General features: G+C 43.8%; 1 protein-coding gene across 1 annotated transcript in view; it reads right to left on the bottom strand.

The window, feature by feature from the left end:
• Positions 1-1,042: 1,042 nt before the first annotated feature.
• ADGRV1 (adhesion G protein-coupled receptor V1) overlaps positions 1,043-21,562 on the bottom strand; it is a 236,135-nt gene continuing 215,615 nt past the window's right edge. The window contains exons 87-89 of the mRNA XM_033164758.1: positions 13,996-14,187; positions 9,709-9,886; positions 1,043-1,434 (exon numbers count right to left, since the gene is read on the bottom strand). Of these exons, the coding sequence (XP_033020649.1) occupies positions 1,316-1,434; positions 9,709-9,886; positions 13,996-14,187 (489 nt within the window). The 3' untranslated portion in view covers positions 1,043-1,315. The remainder of the gene's footprint in view (positions 1,435-9,708; positions 9,887-13,995; positions 14,188-21,562) is intronic.

The raw sequence follows: 21,562 nt of genomic DNA, 5'->3' as shown, positions 1-21,562 counted from the left end.
AAGTTATAGCTGATAAATGCTCTTTATAGTAATTTTCTTCAGACAATTGCTTTTGGAAATAATGAGTGCATGTTGGGAGATGGTGTGGCAAGCTCCAACCCTGATCTATTTATGTTCATTAGAGAATCTGAAAAGAGTACTTGCAAGAGGCTCTCCTCAGCCGTAATGAATATGCATTGGTCGAGGGGGTCAGGTATGTTGCCCACCCTCCAGGTGTGTGTGTTATCTCTAGAATTGCCTGAAATGGGCTTTGTATTCTTCTCAGTTGCAAGCTATTCAAAGCTGAACTGAGTCATACCTGAAGACTCTGATGTTAAACAATAATTCAGGGGGTCACCAACTTTTTGAGGCCAGTGGACAATGTGGAATTTGCAGAAAGTGCTGTGGGTGCCAATCAGAAAATAGTGGCTGTGAGGGCATAGAATAACAGAATGGTGGCTGTAGAGGATGTGGTGTAACACAAAGTGGATGCCACATCTAAAAAGGAACAGAAAAAGAGCCAGGAACATACAATGGTGCAGGCATGTCCAGGCACCAATGGAAAAAGGCACCTGCATCTGCCACTATAGTAATTGCTCACAGGGAGAAGTTCTCTGGAATGGAAGAGAGGGGGTCCAATCCAGGCATCCAAAGAAATGTGGGCATGTTTAAGTGTACAGAATGCCAACTGAGTGAAAATACAAATGCATGGTGGATTTTTAAGGGATAATTACTCAGACTTTTTGCAGACACTACAGGGGATATTACTGGTGAGTGCCAGGCTGGCAACAGAAAGATGTTTTCTAATAATCTGCAGGCAGATTCTCCAGGGCAATTTATGTTTTACCTTCTTTGGGAGGAGGAACGATACTCTTATAGGGCAGGAAAAAGTAAAGCAGAACATACCAAAAAAAGAAAAGAATCTATGACATTAAAATAATCAGCAGCTCTACAAATGCAATAACTTTGGTTGACTGATCAGCCACACACACATGTCTCTATCAAATGGACTCTATCAATTTTTATTAGAACACCCATGCACATACAGGTTAGTGTTGTTGTTGTTTTTTAAAAAATTAGGCTACACTTGATGGAATATGTGCATCTAAATTAATGGGTTCAAACCCGAGCCAGGAGCTTCGCCCCTGTAAAAATTTACAGCCCTCCCTTTTACAAACAACCACGAAAATCATTTCTGTTAATTGTCGATTTATAATTCACAGCATTCTAGTACACAGCTGTGTGTAGCTGTTGGGTCTGTTGGTCTGTTGGTTTAGAAAAAAATATATATAGTTACAAAAACATGGAGATTGGAGTAATAAAAATGATGTAGGAACTAGAGATGAGTGTCCGCTATGGGTATTCTTCTAAGCTCTACAATCTGGGAACTAACCATCGTGCCTCCATCCTGGCTGCCAGGGCAGGACTCGGTGTCACTGATGTTGAGGCCTGCACCTGAAAGGAAGAGAAAGGATGATAAGATTTGGGAGGCTCGGACATTAAAAAGGGCAGTATATCCCGCAGAGAGCAAACCTGCTCTGTTCTTTTATTATTCTGCTACAAATATAGCTTGTCTTGGTCTGGATTTTTGTGCAAAAGAAAGAAGAGACCTCGAAGCTGTGCTAGAAACAATTTAAAGCCCAGCGTATTTCTGTCCAGTGTATTTCAACCTGTGCATCCCAGCTCTTCAAGGGTCAGCTAAAGCAGGGCAGATTTAGGGCTGTGCAAGCAATGTGCATGCTCTGGGCGCTGAGCTGAAGGGGTGGCTGATCAAAGCGAAGCTCTGGGCTTTGGGAAGGAAGATCAGGCTCTGGCAGGGTCCCAGAGTCCTCCCATCTCCTTCCCAAGCCTTTTTAGCACTTTCCCAGCTGTGGGAAGGAGGTGACAGGGCTCTTGGTCCCTGACAGAGCCCTTGCACCTCTTTCCCAAAGCTGGGTGCATCCTTGCTTGCCTTTGGGAAGGCAGTGTGAGGACAGGGGGGGGGCACCAAATTTTGCCCTTGCACAGGGCATCATAATACCTAAATCCACCCCACCACTGGGTAAAGCAATATATATGGTTTGCTGCTGTGGCAGGCAAGAATATTTTGCTGACCACTGATGAGATGAATTCAGTGGTTTCTGAAGGTCCCGTCAACTCAAAACACCGTGGGCCATTAATAAATTAAATGCTTCTTGTGTACCCTTGCAGTCTTTTGTTCCCTTCTTCCCCATTCCCCCCCCCCATTGGAATTTTGTTTCTATAAACTGCAATTATGGATAACAGAAAGTTATTTGGCCTTGCATATATAACTCTGTAGAGCTGCGGCATTGCCTCTGTGATGTTTTTAGGACTTTTGCTGATGGTGTATGTGAATGTACACAAACAAAATTACCCGTGTCCTTGAAAACACAAAACAGAGGTGAAGTGACAGGATCCTAAAACGGTGCTTGATTGAAGTACAAATTTAAACTAGTTTGTAACTGGATTAACTAGCATGGCTTGCCGCTAAGAGCCCTGTGGACTGCAGCTTTGTGAAGATATTTCAAAACTGTTTGTTAGGGCCATAACCCCTTCGCAAGACTCCAATTCCCAGGGTTCCTTAACAGATAAGCAAAGATGAAAATAATACATGTTTGTGGTGGAAAATCCTCTAACTAGTTTCTCTTGTTGCAGGGTGTTAGCAGTCCAGAAAATCCTACAGGGGCAATTCCACTGCTTCTCCTAGCTTGGCAAATATTATTTTTGTTTAAGGGTTTGATTTTGAGGTGGAAAAACAGCACTCTTCAGTTTATTTCCTTGTGCAGCCTGGGATCTTTGTTCCTCCCTCTTGTTGAATCTTCTTGGAGCCCTCTAGCCTTTAAAGAGCAGGCCGCACGTAATGTTCAGGCAACCCTCCACAATGTGAAAGGGGTTTACCGGTAAGTTCCTCCAGTTGCTCCTACTGCTTCATCCAAAACTCCTCACCCTCTCTGCCCTAATGGACTTTTGTTCCTGCAAGGAAAACACCTGAATGAAGAACAGGACCTCAGCATGTGAACAATGCCAATAGGGATTTCCCAGATGGCAGTAACATTTCTTGACAAAGCGGGGCCCAGGCCAGCAGCAGCTGAAGGATTCTTTCCACCAGCATTACATCAAGATGAGGATTGGTTTGCTAGGTTAATGCCTCTAGGAAGTTTCTCTACAGGGAGAGATTTGTGAGGGCAAGACCCATTAGGATGATGGTGGACGCAGCTTCAACAGCGCTTGAATTCTTGATGAATGACAACAACCAAAAGCAGGTGGAACAACTCGGCTTCCTCTCTTCACTGTTTCTTCTGCAAGTGGCACAGACAGATTACTGCTGCCTAGGTGAACACTCTGTACTCTGGTGTGAGGAAAAGCAAATACAGCTTTGAAAAAATTGCCCAACCCCTATTTGGGCACTTCAAGACTTGCAATCCATATTTATTCAGAAGTGCGTGCAAGCATAATTAAACATGGTAATGCTAAAAGGGATTAATGCCAGGCATTACTTTCCAGCAAAACCAGTTACAAATGACCAAGGGCTACAGAGGTACAATGGACTAGGCAGAATCATTCCTGCTTCAAATTCACTGTCTTCAAAGGTGTTGTCCTTGCAATAAATCTGGCTCGCTGAGTCCTGCCAATGCGATGCTTTCAGGATACCAAGTGTTACCAGGTTTTCATTTAGAAAATAATTTGTGAAATGCAAATCAGATAGGAAACTGGCAGGGATTTCATTCCAGACAGGTCTTTCTGATGCCCAGCAATACTCATCTCTCCCTTTTTCTCCTAGTGATACTATTTGCTATACTCTTCAGAGAAAAATATTTTAGGAGCAGAGGAGACATGGGAGGTGGTGAAGAGGCTCTGAGAGAGTGAATGGCTGGTTTCCAAAAGCAGATACAACTGTGCTGCTCCAGAGGAGATAACTTGAACCAACCTTCAAATGACAAGAAAGGAGATTCAGACTAAACCTTAGGAAGAACTTTCTGAGGGCAAGAACCGTTCAACAGTGGAATGGACTCCATCAGAAGGTGGCAGACTCTTCTTCGCTGCAGGTTTTAAAACAGAGGTTGGGGGGCCATCTGTCATGGATGCTTTGGCTGTGATTCCTGCATTGCAGGGGGTTGCACTAGATGACCTTTTGGGCTCCCTTCCAACTCTACAATTCTATGATTCTATGACTAGGCCACTACTTGGAATCATTTAGAGGAAAACAATGAGCCTTGAAAAAGGATAGATGAAAAAGTTTTATATAGGCAAGAAACACCCAGACTTACATGCAGGAGCTTAAGAAGAGGGGATTGTGCTCTCTGGGGTAGAAAACAGTGGAGTGCTCAGACATCTTGGAGAAAGGCAACTCTTAAATCAAGCCTAGTCTAGATGTGGCCGTTCTTGTAAATAACCATCATTTTTGTAAGGTTACATTTTGGGGTGCTCCAGAAGCCTGTTGGCCTCAGATTCCATGGCATTTTTGACTCTCAGATGCTGCCTTTTCACTTTCTTTTTAAATGGAAGAGCTCAGTTCAGAGAAATGAAATGAAATTGGTATCTAAAATAAGGCTACAGAAAAGGTCACAGGGGGACTAATATGCTATAGCTAGCTGCTTTTGGAGTCAAGTAGGAAAAGGCATTTCAGTAAGATGACAAAGAACATCTACTGCAGTAAAAGGCTGTTTTGATAAGAAGGCTTACACAGTTTGAGGGACCCAGAGCTGCCAGATAACATGTTAAAGAAAAGTATAGGAGCTTTATGTAGAACCATAATTGAACTCCTGATCAGGAAAGTAACTTCCTTTATATACAGGATGTTTCAGAAGTGTCCTACTATGAAATTTCCAGAACTGCTGCTAGCCACCATCAAAAAGCACAGCCCAAGGCCAAATGGAATTGCCTGGCATGGCTCATTTTATACCAAAGTGCTAAGCATGCTTATGATGTGCTTAAATATCAAATTGCAATTGCTACATCTGCAGGATCTGAACTTTTAACATGTTTAGGGTGTCCCTTTATTTTATTTATTTTTTAAAATCCCAATATTTAAAAACTGGTTCTTAAAAATAATAGTAACAACATTGTGTCTGAAAACAGACAGGTCATCAAACAGCAAAGCAACAACCTAAAATATTTCAATGCACAGCTTCTAAGAAAGCTATTACAGAAGGCTAAGAGTTCAATGCAACCAATTTGTTATCAGATTAAAGCACATTAGTCCTCATAGGGCTATTTCATGATTTAATACTGGGAAAGTAGATTCCTTGGCCTGCGTGTTTCCAACAATAGTTATGAGGTTTGTGCTTCATATTCCCTTGCTAATTTTGTTAGCCCAGTTTCTTTATCAGCTCTGCCCATCTTGCAGTCCCAAAAACGGAAACTCTGGGATCTGAAGCTTACTCTTTGCTTCCTGCTTTGAACTTGAGTGCTAATAAAAAATGCACCGAGTCTATCATGGTCCCTCACTTTGTTTGAAAAAGTTTGTGAGACCAACTCAAGGAGTATGAAAGAGGTGGTTGCAGAGATCTACACAATGTTTTAGGTTATCAATTTAGTTAGGGCTCAAACAATTGTGAGAAGCTGATATTCAGGGGACTATTTTTCACCCCTTTTCTGTGTGATAACCGTTTTATTTCTGATGGAGAATTGACAGCTTTGTGATGTGCATCTCCCTATATCCATTAAAATGAAGGAATCCATGTTAAAATCCATGCATCAATGGCACCGGACATCTGTAAGACTTCATTATATTAATAATTCCTTATCACCCATTTGTTGAAGATGATGTCAAAATTTTGGTGCATGGATCCCTCTCTGGTGGGAGATTCCAGAAGCACAGACATTTTGGAATGTAGTTATTGTAATCCTCAGTGATCTCCTTCACAGAGACACTGAAATAAATACTTATTTAGAAGGTGCAACAAGGGTCTCCCTTGTAAGAATCTGGCAAAACACCTCCTTGTGGCAGCACGCATGGAGCTGGGCTTACATTGGAAAGACGCAGGCTGATGTACTGTCATCCGCAAGTGGTATGAAAGGGCATAGTACTTGACTTTGACTGATAAACTTACATAAAGCTGTAGAGTGAAGATTGGAGAAATAATAATTGCTTTATATTTATTTCTTTTATTAACTGTAACACGGAAGGACCTAGATGGAACTCATACATCTTTTTGGCTGCTATTATTTTCTGTCTTATACATATCGCGACTGTATTTTGCATTGTACCTGGTGACCAATATCCATTATTTGCTATTTGTATTGTTTCATGTTTTTTGTAATAACCAATAACACACATATTAAATATAAATATAAATATAAATATAAATAGAGAGCAGTTCATTAGCAGACCCAGCAAGGTGCCTGCAGTGGCAACTGCTGCCTGAATGGATCAATAAGCTAATTCCAATATTCAATATACTTTGGCTATTCAGTATTAGATCTCACCTTGCTCTTTCCAAGTCTTTCATGTTGTACCCAACATCATTTATAAGTTACTAGCATCACATGCATTCTCTAGCCTTATTCATATATCACTTGTGTGTTGGGGGGGGGGTGTACCATGGAATCAAGAGTTGGGTTGTACTTTTAGTTGACTCTGACATCCCAATCCTGTGGAGTCCCTACACATGAGCAGGAGCTTGCACATTGGGATTTCTTTGCTAACAACCACACACCACATTCAGTTGTGGGAAGAAGTTGCAGGCAGGCCTAAAAGTCCAGCCCTGCTCCCGGTTCAATGCAGCATTGCCCTATACCAGGGGTCTGCAACCTTTAAGACACAAAGAGCCACTTGGACCCATTTCCAAAGGGAAAAAACAACAACTGGGAGCCGCAAAACCATTGCGACATTTAAAACAAATATAATGCTGCATATATTGTTTGTTACCTTAATGCAATAATAATAAATAACGTATAGGAGCCAATGCAAAGTATAATTAGTAAAAACAACAAGAATAAGTTATTACTTTTTTGCATTGACTCAGGGGCGTACCCTGGATCAAAACGAGGGGGGGGGCAAGTCATGGTTGTTCAGGTTGTGACATTTCAGCACGGAAAGGCGAATGAAACCAAAATTTTAGGGAAATTATATATAATTATAGCAGTGCTTTATTACAGTAGTTATTACAATTATTTGCTTGGTTTTTTTAAATTTTTATTCTAGTTACATGTCTTATACCAGGGGTGGCCAACTCCCAAGAAACTGTGATCTACTTTCAGCAGTGATCTACCCCCGTTTTTTGGGGTTCAGCTCAAAGTTGTTTTTTGGGGGGTGTGGTGGGTGGGAGAGAGGGCTTCCCCCTCTAAGATAGGTTGGCAAGCGAACTAATAAAGAAAGAAAAAGGGGGGTGGGAATGGAAAAGTGGGGTGCAAAAATATAAATTGGGGGTGGGGTGGGGTGGGGAGAATATCTATTAAAAATATGTAGTAGTTTAAAAAATAAAAATAAAGGGGGAAAATCTTTTTCTTCTTTTTCCTTTTTTTGAAAACAAAAACAAAAGGGGAAGAGAAAAGAAAAAGGGGGGATAGAGGGAGAAAAGGGTAATAATAAAAATTCAAATAGAGTGGCTGCAGCAGCTGTGGGGGGTGTTTGTTTGTTTTTCGTTTGTTTGTTTGTTTGTTTGTTTTAAAAATGGGATTTCTCCCCTTGGGTTAAAAAAGGAGGGGAGGAAGAAAAAGAGAGGGGGGTGGGAGAGCAAGGCAAAAAGCAAAAAAGCAAAAAACAGGTTTGGGGGGGAAATCACGCCAGGCACTGCAGCGCGCCGACCTCGGGGCTCCGGGCCCCCAAGCCGCCCTTGGGGCCGTCTTGAGCATGTACACCGCCCGCAGCGAGCGCTGGCGAAGCACCGGTTGGCGGAGGTTTCAGAAGCAGCCCGGACGTTTTCGCCGCCGCCCCAAAGCAGCTCTACTTCATCCTGTCGGCGACCATCACCGCCCTCCCGTCACGGCGACACCTGGCCCGCCTGCTCCGCCCTCCGTGCGGCCACTTTGAAAAGGATTCCACCCGACAGGGGCCGCTCAGAACAGGGGCCGCTCCAATCGCCGCCACCACCTCCCGCCGCCTTTATTATCCCGACTCTTTTCTCTCTCTCTCTCTCGATAACTCGCAAAGCCCAGCTCCTTCTTCTCCCTGCCCTAACGCCACCCTCATTGGCATGTTCCCCTCAAACAGGAACAGGCATCCCGGTGGCTCATTGGCCGGACAAAGCATCGCTCTCCCGTGCCCGCCTCCCGCCTTCATCCTCAGTGGCTACCTTGGCGGTAAGGCCCCGGCTCCGAGCCTATGCGCCAAGGCGGGCGATCTGTCCTGCCAATCAGCACGCCGAGGTGGTAAAAGCTCAGCCCTCCCCACACACTTATTGGTGTGAAGAAGTCGCTTCCTCTCTCTGGGAGTGGTCAAGGTGGACATCAATCTTGGGTCTGTCCTCGGGAACCCCGAGAGGGCTGAGAAAGACCGCCCAGCTGTTCAACGTTGATGCGGATTATTCATGGTTTTTTTGGCCCTTTTTTGCCGATAACCATTTAATTATTATTGAAAGGGCATTGAAAGGGGGCGTGCCAGAGCCGCGGGAGACCTGTCAGAGAGCCGCATACGGCTCCGGAGCCGCAGGTTGCTGACCCCCGCCCTATACAGTGGACCCTCCAGATATGAACTTAATTTGTTCCGGGGGTCCATACGTACCCCGAAAAGTCCACAACATGAGGTGCTGCTTCTGCGCATGTGGCGAAACCCGGAAGTATACATTTCCAGGTTTGCCACATTCGCAACCCGAAAGTTACGTTACCCGAAGGTAAAGTAACCTGAGGGTCCACTCTACGTGAGTCACACAGGAATAAAACTTTTGTACACATGTCTTAATCCCATTTTATGCAACAGGCAGCACAGAAACTGCTTTTCTATTCATTTTTTAGGGTCTACTAGGACCTCCTTGTAGGTAACCCTGACAAAGTGTTGAGCAGGACTCCTCCTCCTCAGATGTGAACACTTTGGGACCAACAATGATTTTTCAGGTAGAGAAGGTAATGTGCAAACTGGAAGTACTGTGCTAAACAAAATTGCCACAATCACATTCACAACAGCCCTAACTCTAACTTTCTCTTCCTGCCTGTAGCCACCCCCCCCCCCGCATCACTTTTGGACTGTTTCATGGCCTCCTTCAGCTGCGACCTCATGCTTCTTAACTGCTCCTCTCACTTTTTGTAAGAGCTGCCTGGACCCTGTAACCTTTGAACTGTCTGTCTGGAATTGTCCCACATGGTTGATCTTCTGCTTCAAATATTTATTCCCCTTGATGGTGCTTTGGTTCCTGTAAAACTTCTTCCACACAAATGCAAACAACAATGAACTTGGGGGCATTAGTTCAGGAAATCTGGGGGCACTGCTACAAGAACCTTTGCCTTAAGAACATAAGTTCTTTCATACGTGCTAAAGTTTACATTGAGCACTTGAGAAAATCAATTAAACATTCCAGACTAGCTTAGTGTCCTGACTCGTGTAGAATGAAAACAAAAAGATTAATGCTTTTTCATTCAATTTGTTTCTGCAGGTCTTTAAAATAATCTGCATATTAACTTTAGCAGAGAAAATAAGCATTTGTGCTAAAACATTCCTCCCCCCCCCCGCACTCTAATTTGATTTGCCAGACATAATGCATTAGCAAAGAGCACACTTGATCTTTAGAAAAAACCAACTGCATTCCAAAGCATAACATGTGGGCTTCTGAAAAGAAGAGAGATTGCACTTACCCGTTTTTAAAGCAAATATAAGGTCATCAAACTCTTGCGATTCTTCATCAGCCACTAAGGAGCTGCTGCTGAACCCTCCCGGAGTTGCGTAGGCACTGCCATTCTGTGGGCTCTGCTTAAAGGTAGCACTGGCCTGGCTGCCTGGCCTTAGGGATGCCCTCTCCCAGTCTGCAGGCATCTTTGGGAAAACATTGAGAAAGAGGCAGAGGATTACTCTCTGCATTATAATTTGCAGGCGCCCCTCAATCTTCTAATGATATGACTAGAGCAGGGATAGGGAACTTACATTGGATAGTTAAAACATTCCTTTTTAGGATGATTTTTAGGCCATTAATGGTTGTGGCCTTACTGAAGTTTTTTTTTTTTTAAATGAAACTGGCTAAATGATTTTTGATACGATTGTAATTTTTATTTCCTCTTTGATATTTTAGTGGGTTTTGGCTGCCTTTAATGGACTATAGTCATTTTAAATGCTTTGGACAGGATCACTAACAAACCTTATCAGCAGAAGTCCTGTGCAGGGGCTTCTGCAATGGGCATTTCTTCCCTTCCTCCCTGCTGACCCCCCCCCCCCAAGTTGGCTTTGAGAGGGTCAGGAGAAGGCCCACCCCCATCCACAGCTCACAGGGGAAGGAGAGACTGTTCCATCTGGTAAGCTGATATGAAACAGCAAATGTTCAATTCCACCCTTTACAAAAATGTGTGCGTGTGCATGCGCGCTATTACCAGCTGCCTTGAGCACACTAAGCCCAGGTATGAATAAATGTTTTAGTGAAAAAGAAACCCAACTTTTGTCCAAGCTACTATTACTACTAATACTACTAGACAGACAGCGTTGCACAGCAGTTAGTATTTGGACTTGGTTATCCGAAGTTCAAATCCCTGCTGAACTGTGAAGCTAACTCAGAGCCAACCAAAACATTATCTTTGATTGAACTTCCAGTTGGAGAAAAAAATGCAGGTTCGTACCTGTCCACACACACACACCCTCCAATGGGGCTTACAACATAGGAAAAGGATTAACCCTCTGCCCCTATTTATCCCTGCTTTTAATTTTTTTATAAATAGGCAGGAGGCCAGCTGTGTAACTTGTAGTTTGATGCTGAGCAGTTTAAGCAAGTCACTATCCCTCAAGATTGGTTGTGACAATAAAACACCATGCTGAGGAAGGTCAGGATGCAAGCAGAATGAACATTCATCATTTTATATGGCAATTTCAATTAAGAAGTGCTCCTGAATTCCAACATTGCTTTTAGGCGCCCAGCTGACGGATGATGTCAGCAACACATTACCTTACCTTTGGCTAATTCATTAGCTGGGACCGTTTGTAGAGACTAAGGACTTATTACAGTGCAGTCCAAACCCAAGATGTGCCAAGGTGAGTTTGGATTTCGTGGATCTTGGGCTTTCCCAGATGAGCCAGGGCTCAGCCAGCTTAGCTGTGGCTCCACCGGCTCAGCTGGTAGAATTTAACACAGTTTAACTTAACCCAGAATATGTCCCCCAAAGGGGGTATTCCAGGAGCATAGAGGAACAGAACAAGGATAGACATATACCTATTCCAAATCCTGTATAGCTTGCTTATGTGATCTAGGGCCCAAACCGGAAAATGTGAGCACACCTGCCAGAGGCTCCTGAAAGGAGTTTGAAATAAGGGTAAGTTATGCCAGTACAAATTCTGCTAGCCTAAATTCTGCTGGCTTCTTAAGACTGAGGATTGCTGCATTGGTTATAATGCTGCAGTTAACTCCTTCACTTTGCTGCAGGTAGGTGACCTTTCAAAATCCTCCACCCAATCTGTGAGCAGATAAATTGGAGGGACCTTTTCACCACATTTCTTGTGGGGGTAAGTGAAATTCTCCAATAGTATCTTGAAGGTGGAACTCTCAATCAGTAGTGGAGCTGACTTCTTTCTTTTCCCCCTAAGGTTTCTTTCTCTCTGATTCTCTTTTGGTGCTGCAAGAAACCTGGCCGTCATTTTGCATATTCCGAAATTCCCTGAACCCAGTGTCATTCTGGGGCATTATGGAGGGTAGCAGCCACTAAATACAAAATAATAATATTTTCCCCAGCAAAGAGGTCTTTATTTCCTAGAATGAAAAAAAAAATCTGAGAAATATCGGAAAAAATGTCTTTGATAAAAATTGGCATAGTTCTGATTGGCTCCTGTAATGTGGCACTGGCTCTGAAAATTCTCCAGAAATAACAACAACTTTGAAATGCAGAAGTGGAGCTAGAAGTGATGTGCATGGCAATATAATCATTTTTTTTAACCTGTACCATTTGCCAGTGTCTTTTCCAAGGCAAATTCAATGTGCTGCTGTAGAATGTCAGAGCTCTAAACGGCCTGCATTCAGGATATCTTAGGGAGTGTCTTCTGTTTCTTCTTCTCTCACGTCTTGTGAGTTAAGATCAAGCAGAGTCATTGCTCCAGGTGATACCACTGTCAGCATGACCTTATCCTCTACTAAGATAATGGTGGCGCCAGTATTACGGAATTCCCACCGCCCCTGGAGAAATCCAACAGGCCTACTCCACGGGAGTTTTTAGCTGACTAGTAGAAAAAGCCTTGCTGCTTCATCAGGCTTTCACTAATCTGTGTGCCCAGTTATTGTACTACTGTTGTCAAGGGTAGTACTATCAGTCTCCTTTTGTACTGTGTTCATTTATATTCTGTTTTATGGTTGTAAGTTGCTTAAAATTGTTTCTAACATTGTGTTTTGATGCTGTAACCTGTCCTGAGACCTTAGCATGAAGGATGGGCAATCAATCAATCAAATTGTTCCAGTCCGCTTTTTTTCTTTTTCTTTGAGAACCTTTCTTTGATGAAAACATTCCATAAACATGTAACTTTAAATAAAGCCCACTTTGGACATGGTTACTGTCATGTTATATGTACATCTTATAATCTGTATTTGATGTGCAGTGCTGTATATTAATTTCTCCACTACTAAATTAAGCGAGTGTGCTGTATTTGTGGACGTATGATAGCTTTGATAATGAAAAATGTTTAATAGTGCACTGCCAAAGCTTTCTATCACTGCTATTGTGCCAGCAGGGTGAGTGGGTTTGTTTTTTTGCATGTTGCATGAAATGTTAATGCTTCACTAGATTTTCCCCCTCCCCATGGTATAACGTATTTATGAGTATGTTTTTAAATGTCAGTTGCTTGGAGACCTTTTAGATAACTAATAAATAAATAGGCAGCACAGTTGCACATCCAACCCCCTGCTCCCATCAACCCATGTTTCCACAAGAAACCTCCACATGTTGAACATAAAGGTGTGAAGAGCTTCTGTGTTTGTTCAGATGTGCTCAGCAGCCCCCTTCAGACAACTTCTTCCTCAGGTTGGGAAGTTCGGAAAAGTGCAAGTCGGGAGAAGACATTGGGAGTGGGGCCAGCACATGAACCCCTACACACTGTCACACACGCATCTCTGGCATGTGTTGCTCAAGTGCCCAATTGGGGCTTAAACAAGGCTGCGATCCTATATTCACTTACCTGGTTGTATGCCCCATCAAACTCAGCAGGCCTTGCTTCTGAACATGTAAAGAATCACACTGCAAATAAAGTGCTTTGCAATTTTCAACACATGTACCCTCGCAACAACTTCAAGTAGGGAACTGAGACAGAGAGGTTCTGAACCTCTCAAGCCTACGCAATGAATCTGAGGCACAGTTGAGAACTGAACACAGATTTCTGAGAGCCACTAAACTGTATCTACTGGGGCATACAAGCTCATATTTGCATTTCAGGGTTTCTTGATACATTTACTTAGTGGGTGGTGTTCTGCTAATGAGTTGCATCATCAGACACCTTCTGTGCCAACTTTTAAACGCCTCTGGAAGCTCTTCTGTTCTGCAAGGCCTATGCAGGGAAATAAGAATATGTCTTTCCACAATGGTTACTTGATGTCTGCTTTTAACTTTCACATGGTTTTTATTGTAAGGTTCTGTGTTTCCATTGCTTCAAACTGCTTTGATCTATCTTTATGACACAGTGGCGTACAAATATTTTTTTTTATAAATAGATAGAATAAAAAATTATGATTCCCTTTTCTTCCTCCTCCTCCACCCACATGTGCTACATGCTCTGTATGCCCTCCACAAATCTGCTCCAGAGGGTTGTTAGAACCACTTGAACAGATTTGGGTGGCCGAGTGGGAACATTCTGTTGGGCAAGCAGAAATTTGTGCATTAATTGGATGGTTTGCATAGCACTACATTGGATTCCATTCCACCCAGTACCTTTTTTCTTAGTATGCTTAGGTAAAGTAATGCAAGTACCTCTTCCATAGCAGCAATTAGGTTCTGAGTAGATTTGCTGATCTCTGCTCCTGCTGGAGGCATGCCGCTACCATGAGTGAAGAACGCAGAACCAGGACTTGTATGCCCATTCATTTCAACTGTGTAACTTGCTTTCACAGGGCAACAGAGCTGGTTGTGCAGAATAAAATACACCACGAAGACATAAAGACCCTGAAAAGAAGGGAGTGAGGGGGAGAGATATAAAGTAAGCTTCCAAGTATGACATCAGACTGCTTTAAATATGTTAAGGAACACCTTATGGTGTTCATATGTTGCGTTCAATGATGTACAATTTATGTACCCAATTGTTGAGCTGTACACCTGTACAGTTATTCACACGTGATGTTCAATGAGTGTACCAGTATGCACTTGTGTACTCAAGAGCTGAGCTGTAAAAATCAACACGTATACACTCTTTCACAGAAACACTTGCAGATGTGTTCAGTGTAACATATGTGAACAAGGTTTGTGTCTTGAGTAGATTCTATACAGGGCGGCAGATTTTCCCTAGAATCTCAAGTGACAACAGTTCAAATGATTATACTGTACATTAAAAACAAAAACAAGAGAAGGTGTCAAAACAAATAACTGCCATGAAAGGAAATAGCAAGGTGATGCCCCCAGGGACTCTCTAGAGAGAAAAATAAGCACTATGTGTTTCTTGTTTAAACCCACTCATCTTTGAAGGTAAGCCAAGAGTGGGGCAACAAAGATTTGAATTATCACAACAGTGAGCAAAGAGGCCTTGGATAGACCAGATTTTGATGTGCCTTCTGTCCACCCCTGCTCTAGATCTCCTCTTATCATTATTTCCTAACAGTCTACTAGGAGGAGGTGGGACTATTCAAACAGACCCCCTCCCTCCAAGCAGCAGCAGCAGCTCTCACTCTCTGCAAGGCTCTCTCAAGTCAAGCAGAGAAAGCTGCTTTCTAAATACTCCTCCAGAATCATGTCTGATTCATGATCAGGTTTGGGGCTTGTTTTTCAAAACAGGCAAGCTTTGGGCTTGTACAGATGGCAATATTTTCGGAGCAACAAGAACAGCTTTGTTTCTCACTCCTCCTTGCTCTGATCCAGCATTGTTGCTGTGAGATCAATAGATACATGGTGGCAATTGGGCAATGGAGGAGATGGGGATGCAGTCCTGCTCCAGGATCGGTACTCTTGTGGGAACAAAGATTGCTCATTTATTTGTTTTATGCGCATCATGGAACAACAGGTGGTAACCAGGCTCAAATCTGGCACTTTCTGTTTGTTTGTTTGTTTGTTTGTTTGTTTGTTTGTTAAACAGGGCTACATGACAGCTAACATGGAACAACATGGAGACATTCAACCAGGGGAGTGGGGAGATAAAAAGTGCATTGCAAAACAATGCCAAAATGTATGTGAATGTAGTCGGCAGAAAATTGTGCATCTTGTCACCAATGAGGCTATGAGCATTCTCCAACAGATGCCCTCAAGACAGCAATACAACAAAGCTGCATGCACACACACAATGTTAAAAGCAATGGCACATAAGGATGTAGAGTGAGGTTTGTTGGATGAGACAAAAGGCCCATCTAGTCCAGCATTCTGTTTCCCACAGTGGCCCAACAGATATCTATGCAAAGCCTCACAAGTAAGACTCATTCCTACTACTGTTTCTTAAAAACTGGCATTCAGAGGCATACTGCTGGAGGGAACATATAGTCATCATGCCTAGTAACCATTGAAAGCCTGTTTTCCTATGAATTTCTCATTGTCTTTTAAAGCCATTTAAGTTGCCGCAGTCACCCCAAAATAAACAGAGGGGATTTGTAAAAAAAAATTGAAAGGGAAGGCAGTCAAATATTTCCAGACTTTTGGGATGTTCTTAAAAAACACAATAGCAGACTCAGCTAGAAAGTGTATGCAAAATCAGGAAAGGTACCACCACAGCCAAGAAGATTCCAGTATGGTCAAGGAGGGCTAACAGCAAATGTTTCCTTCTGAAAACAGAAGCTCCAAATAAGGAGAATGAAAAGGAGCAGAAACTTTGGCAAAAGTATTGCAAGCAGCAAAAAGGAATGCAAAGAAAGAATGTGAGGTGCACATCACTAAAAAGATATAAAGAGGGACAACAAAGTAAGTTAGAAGGAGCATACCAGCATACAGCTAGATCTTTGGATGACAAGGGAGTAAAAGGAGATTGCAAAGAAGATGAATACATTATTTGCATCTGTCTACACAGCAGAAGTTGTGGGACAGATCCTTGCACCTGAACTAACTTTACTGGGAAGGGAATCTAAGAAACTCGGACAAATAGAGCTGGACCATAAAGAAGGCTGATCACTGAAGAATTGATGCTTTTGAATTATGGTGCTGGAGGAGACTCTTGAGAGTCCCATGGACTGCAAGAAGATCAAACCTATCCATTCTTAAGGAAATCAGCCCTGAGTACTTACTGGAAGGACAGATCCTGAAGCTGAGGCTCCAATACTTTGGCCACCTCATGAGAAGAGAAGACTCCCTGGAAAAGACCCTGATGTTGGGAAAGATGGAGGGCACAAGGAGAAGGGGATGACAGAGGACGAGATGGTTGGACAGCGTTCTCGAAGCTACCAACATGAGTCTGACCCAGGGGTGTCGCTAGGGGGGTGCGGTGGGGGCGGTACGCCCCCGGGCGACAGGGGCGACAAGCGGCGGGTGGGGGCGACAAGTGGCGGGTGGGGGTGACAAGCGGCGCCCCTCCCGCCACTCCCCAGGCAACGCCGGTCACCCTGGGAGCAGCAGCGCTGCACGGACGGGGTGCTCCCTCGGCCGTGCGCTGTTGCTCCCGGGGCGACGGAGCGAGCGGCGGCGCGTGGGGGTGACAAGCGGCAGCCCCTCCCGCCATTCCCAAGCACTGCCGCTCCCTCCGTCACCCAAGGAGCAACAGCGCACGGCCGAGCGAGCACCCCGTCCATGCAGCGCTGCTGCTCCCGAGGTGACCGGCAGCGTGGGGAGCGGCAGGAGGGGCCGTCGCTTGTCACCCCCACACGCCGCCACTCGCTCCGTCCCCCCGGGAGAAGCAGCGCACGGTGTGTGCGGTGCTGCTGCTCCTGGGGCAACGGAGCGAACGGCGGCACGTGGGGGTGACAAGAGGCAGCCCCTCCCACCATTCCCACGCGCTGCCGCTCCCTCCGTCACCCTGGGAGCGGCAGCGCACGGCCCGACGATGGAGTGCGCCTGCACGCGCAGGCGCACTCTGTCATCGGATCACCGCTTCCACAGCCTCCTTTTGAGCCGGAGAGCTTAAAAGCGAGCTCTTCGGCTTAAAACAAAATCGAAAATTCTTTCTAGTAGCACCTTAGAGACCAACTGAGTTAGTTGCTGGTATGAGCTTTCGTGTGCATGCACACTTCTTCAGATACCTCGTATCTGAAGAAGTGTGCATGCACACGAAAGCTCATACCAGCAACTAACTCAGTTGGTCTCTAAGGTGCTACTAGAAAGAATTTTCGATTTTGTTTTGACTATGGCAGACCAACACGGCTACCCACCTGTCTTCGGCTTAAAAGAGGGCTGCAGAAGCAGCGCCGGCACTCCCGGAAATGCCCTGAGGGCGGAGCGTCATGACGTCACAATGTGATGTCACGACGCCCTGCCCCTGGGGCGTTTCCTTTGCCGCCCCGGGTACCGCGGAGCCTTACTCCGCCACTGGTCTGACCAAACTGCAGGAAGCAGTGGAAGACAGGAGTGCCTGGTGTGCTCTGGTCCGTGGGGTCACGAAGAGTCAGAAACGACTAAACAAACAAGAGACAAAGTCCTAGGCCTTATTTGCCACTGTGCTAAAGCCTTTGATTAGGCTCCCAGAAATGGGATTTTCAAGTGAGTATTGTGTATTCTTATACTAGTATTGGGCATGCTGTCAAAGCCTGTGTTTTGACCTCCCCCTCCCATTGCAAGGGTTGCACATATTTCCAATTTGGGAGGTGATTGTCCTAAAAAGCAATATAGAAGTTTCTTAAGCAAAAATAAAGCATAGTAATGGTGGTGGGTGCACCAAAAGTGAAGCAGGAAGGACCAAAACATATACATGCATGCATACCACTGTATTTCTCTTTCTCTTACACACACACACACCCCTGTTCTAATACATATTTGCATACACTCCTCCCCATTCCTCACACCACACACTCAGCTCATTTGACTTTTGTGCTGCAGAAAAAGGCTCTCTGTTGGCTCCACATCTTGACCTGGAACTACCTACACTGAGGATGCTGCAGTTTTTACCAACAGGTCTTACCAGCCAGTATGATGTTATTGGCCAAGCATATGGCAATCAGTGAGCTAAGAAACTCTCAGTAAACAATATATACAAACAAAGAGGGCACATCTCAAAGATCAAGATGATGCGAGGAAGAGGAGCATATTTTGGAGAGTGAAGCAGATGGCTATGATCACAAAACTTGATTTGTACAGATTCTTGGGTTTAAGAAGCTTGAAAGCTTTAAATGAAAGGACTTTTAAGTGCAGTCACAATAGAAAGGCAAGTTTTCAATGCAAAAAGAATAAAAAAGAATAGTGTCCCTCCTTTGATTAGGGAAAGATGCACAAGAACCCAAAGGTTCCTAAGCTGCTTAAGCAAGTATGATTCAAAAGGACACATAATAAAGAATAATGAGAGCACTTTTTAGAAGATCTGGGGCAATCAATTGCTGAATACAAAAGCAACGGTTTCTCTCTTAATCTAACCATGCCAGTGCTTGAAATGTAGGTCAAAATTCGCTGGGATTAAAGCAAATTTCTGGGTTTACTTCAGGCCTTGACAGGGCAAAAGAACTTAATTACTGTGTAACTAACTGCTAAAGATATACTGAGAATGTGCAAATGAAAGGCTACATTCCAGGCTTAAATCTTGGGCCAGTTCTTCTTCCTTTCTCCTTTCCAGCTAGTTCTGTGCCTGAAGGCAAATGTCTTCACCTTGGACTTCTCTTTGATGTAGTGTGACTAGTGGAACAACATATTTTTATGGCTATCTGGGAGCAATGGTGTAATTTATCTCAAGTTGTTCCGTCAGCAAAGGGACAGGGAGTCAGAGAGTCAGACAAGGCCTAAGTTTCAGGATCTCTTCTGGAAAGTGATATTAGCAAGGTGTATTGGCTTACATTAGTTTTCAGTCTTTCTATTTCATTCTTGGTCTTCTTCTTGTTATTATTTAGTTTCCTGTTTTACGCTGCCAGGTTACTTTGATAGCAAGCTTATAACAATATTTGTTTCTTCAGCATCATTAAAGTATCTGCATTCCTCAGTATACCACTTAGATGCCCCTTCCTCCATATCATGGTTTCTTTTGCTACCTATTGAAATTAATGCACCTAACTTACCTGGTTAATTTTAATGGGTCTATTCTGAGCAAAATATAGCTTTATATCACCCTGTTTGTCCAAAGCACTAGCATGCCTAAAGAGAAAATGTCCACAAAAGAATAGCTGCACTGTATCTAAACTAAAAACACCTAGGATTAAACTTCTGCCCAATCTTGGCCATTTGATAAATAATCCCCCCACTCCAATTTGCTTTTCTTTTTTTAAAGGAACCTCACAAGTTGGTTATTTACAGCACATTTCAATTTAAGCACTCTTAATATTACTAATGATTGAGTTATTAATTCTGCCATCAAGAATTAGAACTCAGTGAGCTGTTTTGACCGCACACAACCAACCATCAGTGTTCCTATGGTACATTTAGGAGCAACCTACAGTAGCAAATATTACTGTTATTACCAGCCCTTTCTGAAAGCTGTAGGAACTATGAACAGCAGCATGAGACAAACCCTTCATATCTGAGGTGTATGTGAATGTGAGGAGGTGGAACAACCACAGCAATTTTGGGTTCTGTCACATTCTCTGGCTGACTGGCAGAGTGCTGAAAGTGAAACTAAAAAAAAAAAAGACCAACAGTAAAAGGAAAAGGATAATTTAAGGAAGAAATTCTACAGTTCTTTCATAGACAGGTTTTCCCTCAGGGCTTATTCTTTCCTCAAAGACCCCTAACTGCAAGGCTGCTAAAAATGCTTCTTTATGATTACATAATGGTAGAGTCGTCATGTTTGAACGACACTTATCAAAAACGGGCTTGGCCATGTGGAGAATCTCTACAACAATGCTGCACATTGCCATGGATCACTGGCATTGATATTTTCCATGAGGCGCACATCTTTTTAGTGTTGTTGTTGTTCAGTCGTTCAGTCGTGTCCGACTCTTTGTGACCCCATGGACCAGAGCACGCCAGGCATGCCTATCCTTCACTGCCTCTCGCAGTCTGGCCAAACTCATGTTAGTAGCTTCGAGAACACTGTCCAACCATCTCATCCTCTGTCATCCCCTTCTCCTTGTGCCCTCCATCTTTCCCAACATCAGGGTCTTTTCAGGGAGTCTTCTCTTCTCATGAGGTGGCCAAAGTACTGGAGCCTCAACTTCAGGATCTGTCCTTCTAGTGAGCACTCAGGGCTGATTTCTTTGAGAATGGATAGGTTTGATCTTCTTGCAGTCCATGGGACTCTCAAGAGTCTCCTCCAGCACCATAATTCAAAAGCATCAATTCTTCGGCGATCAGCCTTCTTTATGGTCCAGCTCTCACTTCCTGGGAAAACCATAGCTTTAACTATACGGACCTTTGTCGGCAAGGTGATGTCTTTGCTTTTTTAGATGCTGTCTAGGTTTGTCATTGCTTTTCTCCCAAGAAGCAGGCGTCTTCTAATTTCGTGACTGCTGTCACCATCTGCAGTGATCATGGAACCCAAGAAAGTGAAATCTCTCACTGCCTCCATTTCTTCCCCTTCTATTTGCCAGGAGGTGATGGGACCAGTGGCCATGATCTTAGTTTTTTTGATGTTGAGCTTCAGACCATATTTTGCGCTCTCCTCTTTCACCCTCATTAAAAGGTTCTTTAATTCCTCCTCACTTTCTGCCATCAAGGTAGTATTTAGTGTTACATCACCTGTATAAAGTCATCACACCACCAAGTGGAAGCCGTTCCAGTGGCCTACTACATTTCTTTGTGTATGACTCTGTTCAAGACCTTTGTTCACCTTCTAAGAGTCTTCCTGCAGTCCTACCACTGAGAGGCACGCACTTGGAGGGAACAAAACTGATCCACGCCATTCAGTAAGTTCCATGAGGATTTGAATCCAGATTTCCAGTCGAAGTCCAGCAGTCTAATCAAAAGGGTCTCAAATTCTAGACCAGGAGTGGGCTGGGTTCTCCACCCCTGTTATAAACAACAGTGCTGGAAACTTTTCCAGTGAATTTGGAGTGTGCTGCAGGGGGTGCCAAAAGGGAGGAGGAAATGAAGCTGTTACTGGGAGCAAGGAAGATATGCAACATTTTGCATGGGGGGGGGGGGCTTACTAATAAAAGTGGTGGTGGCATTTCAATTTTCTGTCTTTTCTGGAAATACCTTAACCATTTGAGACCTCCTATGAGCCACAGGGACTTAAGTGATTTTATAAAATATAGTGTGTGTGTGTGTGTGTGTGTGTGTGTACCACAATAGGGTAAGTATCAGTTGGCTCCTAGTTTCAAAAGGCAGAGGAAGAACAAAA

This window comes from Lacerta agilis, chromosome 11, assembly GCF_009819535.1.
Source record: "Lacerta agilis isolate rLacAgi1 chromosome 11, rLacAgi1.pri, whole genome shotgun sequence".
NCBI classification, from domain to species: Eukaryota; Metazoa; Chordata; class Lepidosauria; order Squamata; family Lacertidae; genus Lacerta; species Lacerta agilis.
This window is presented reverse-complemented; position numbering and strand designations above follow the sequence as displayed.